This window comes from Seriola lalandi, unplaced genomic scaffold (assembly GCF_002814215.2).
Source record: "Seriola lalandi dorsalis isolate HSWRI2012SDOR001 ecotype SW California unplaced genomic scaffold, Sedor1 jcf7180002052615, whole genome shotgun sequence".
NCBI lineage: Eukaryota > Metazoa > Chordata > Actinopteri > Carangiformes > Carangidae > Seriola > Seriola lalandi.
In genome coordinates this window covers 1-623 of record NW_019523168.1, presented here as the reverse complement: position 1 = coordinate 623, position 623 = coordinate 1, and the positions used below count along the sequence as shown (strand labels likewise).

The following is a 623-nucleotide window of genomic DNA, read 5'->3' as shown; positions in this document are numbered from 1 at the left end:
AAAACAAACAAATGACTCATGAAAAGGTGTGATTCTTAAATACTGTCTGCTTCTGTCGCTCATGTATAAACTGGAGTGTAGCTGTATCGGTCACCGACATTTAACCTTGTTGTCTCTCTGTGTGTCTCAGCCAGGAGGAGTTGAGCTGTAGCTGTGTGGAGAACCGGTCTCCTGCCTCCATCAGGGGGAAGAACTCGGGACCGGCGGCCAACGCCACGGCCGCACCGGGAGCCGGTCTACGAGGCTCCGTGACCGACGACCTGGGAGTCTTCCCGCCGCAGCTGACAGATGTGAGACGACGCGGTGCACAGTTTAATAATCAGTGTGGATACATGGAAGTTCACACTTTATTAGGAACACCTTTAAAAAAAAAAAAAAAATCTCATACCATCCGATACAGATGTGTCAGTTCAATCACATGTTTATCACTGGTGATGATGGACTGCTTTATATCAACAGGAGTTAATGATGTTTTTCTCATTTACAGATATGAGTGGATGGAAGATTATTAAAAGCACATTTTAATATGATGTAAAAGAAGAAAATATTGTGACAGAAGTGATGCACTGGATTACATTGGATTGTGTGGGTGTAATAACGTCGCCGGGGAGTGTGTCAGCAGC

At 45.1% G+C, this 623-nt stretch overlaps 1 protein-coding gene across 1 annotated transcript in view; it reads left to right on the top strand.

Annotated features, from left to right (window-relative positions):
- The window catches only part of LOC147819511 (uncharacterized), a 3,033-nt gene extending 2,422 nt beyond the window's left edge, over positions 1 to 611 (top strand). Inside the window, exon 4 of the mRNA XM_087172398.1 lies at positions 131 to 611. Within this exon, the coding sequence (XP_087028524.1) occupies positions 131 to 512 (382 nt within the window). The 3' untranslated portion in view covers positions 513 to 611. The remainder of the gene's footprint in view (positions 1 to 130) is intronic.
- The last annotated feature ends 12 nt before the right edge of the window (positions 612 to 623 follow it).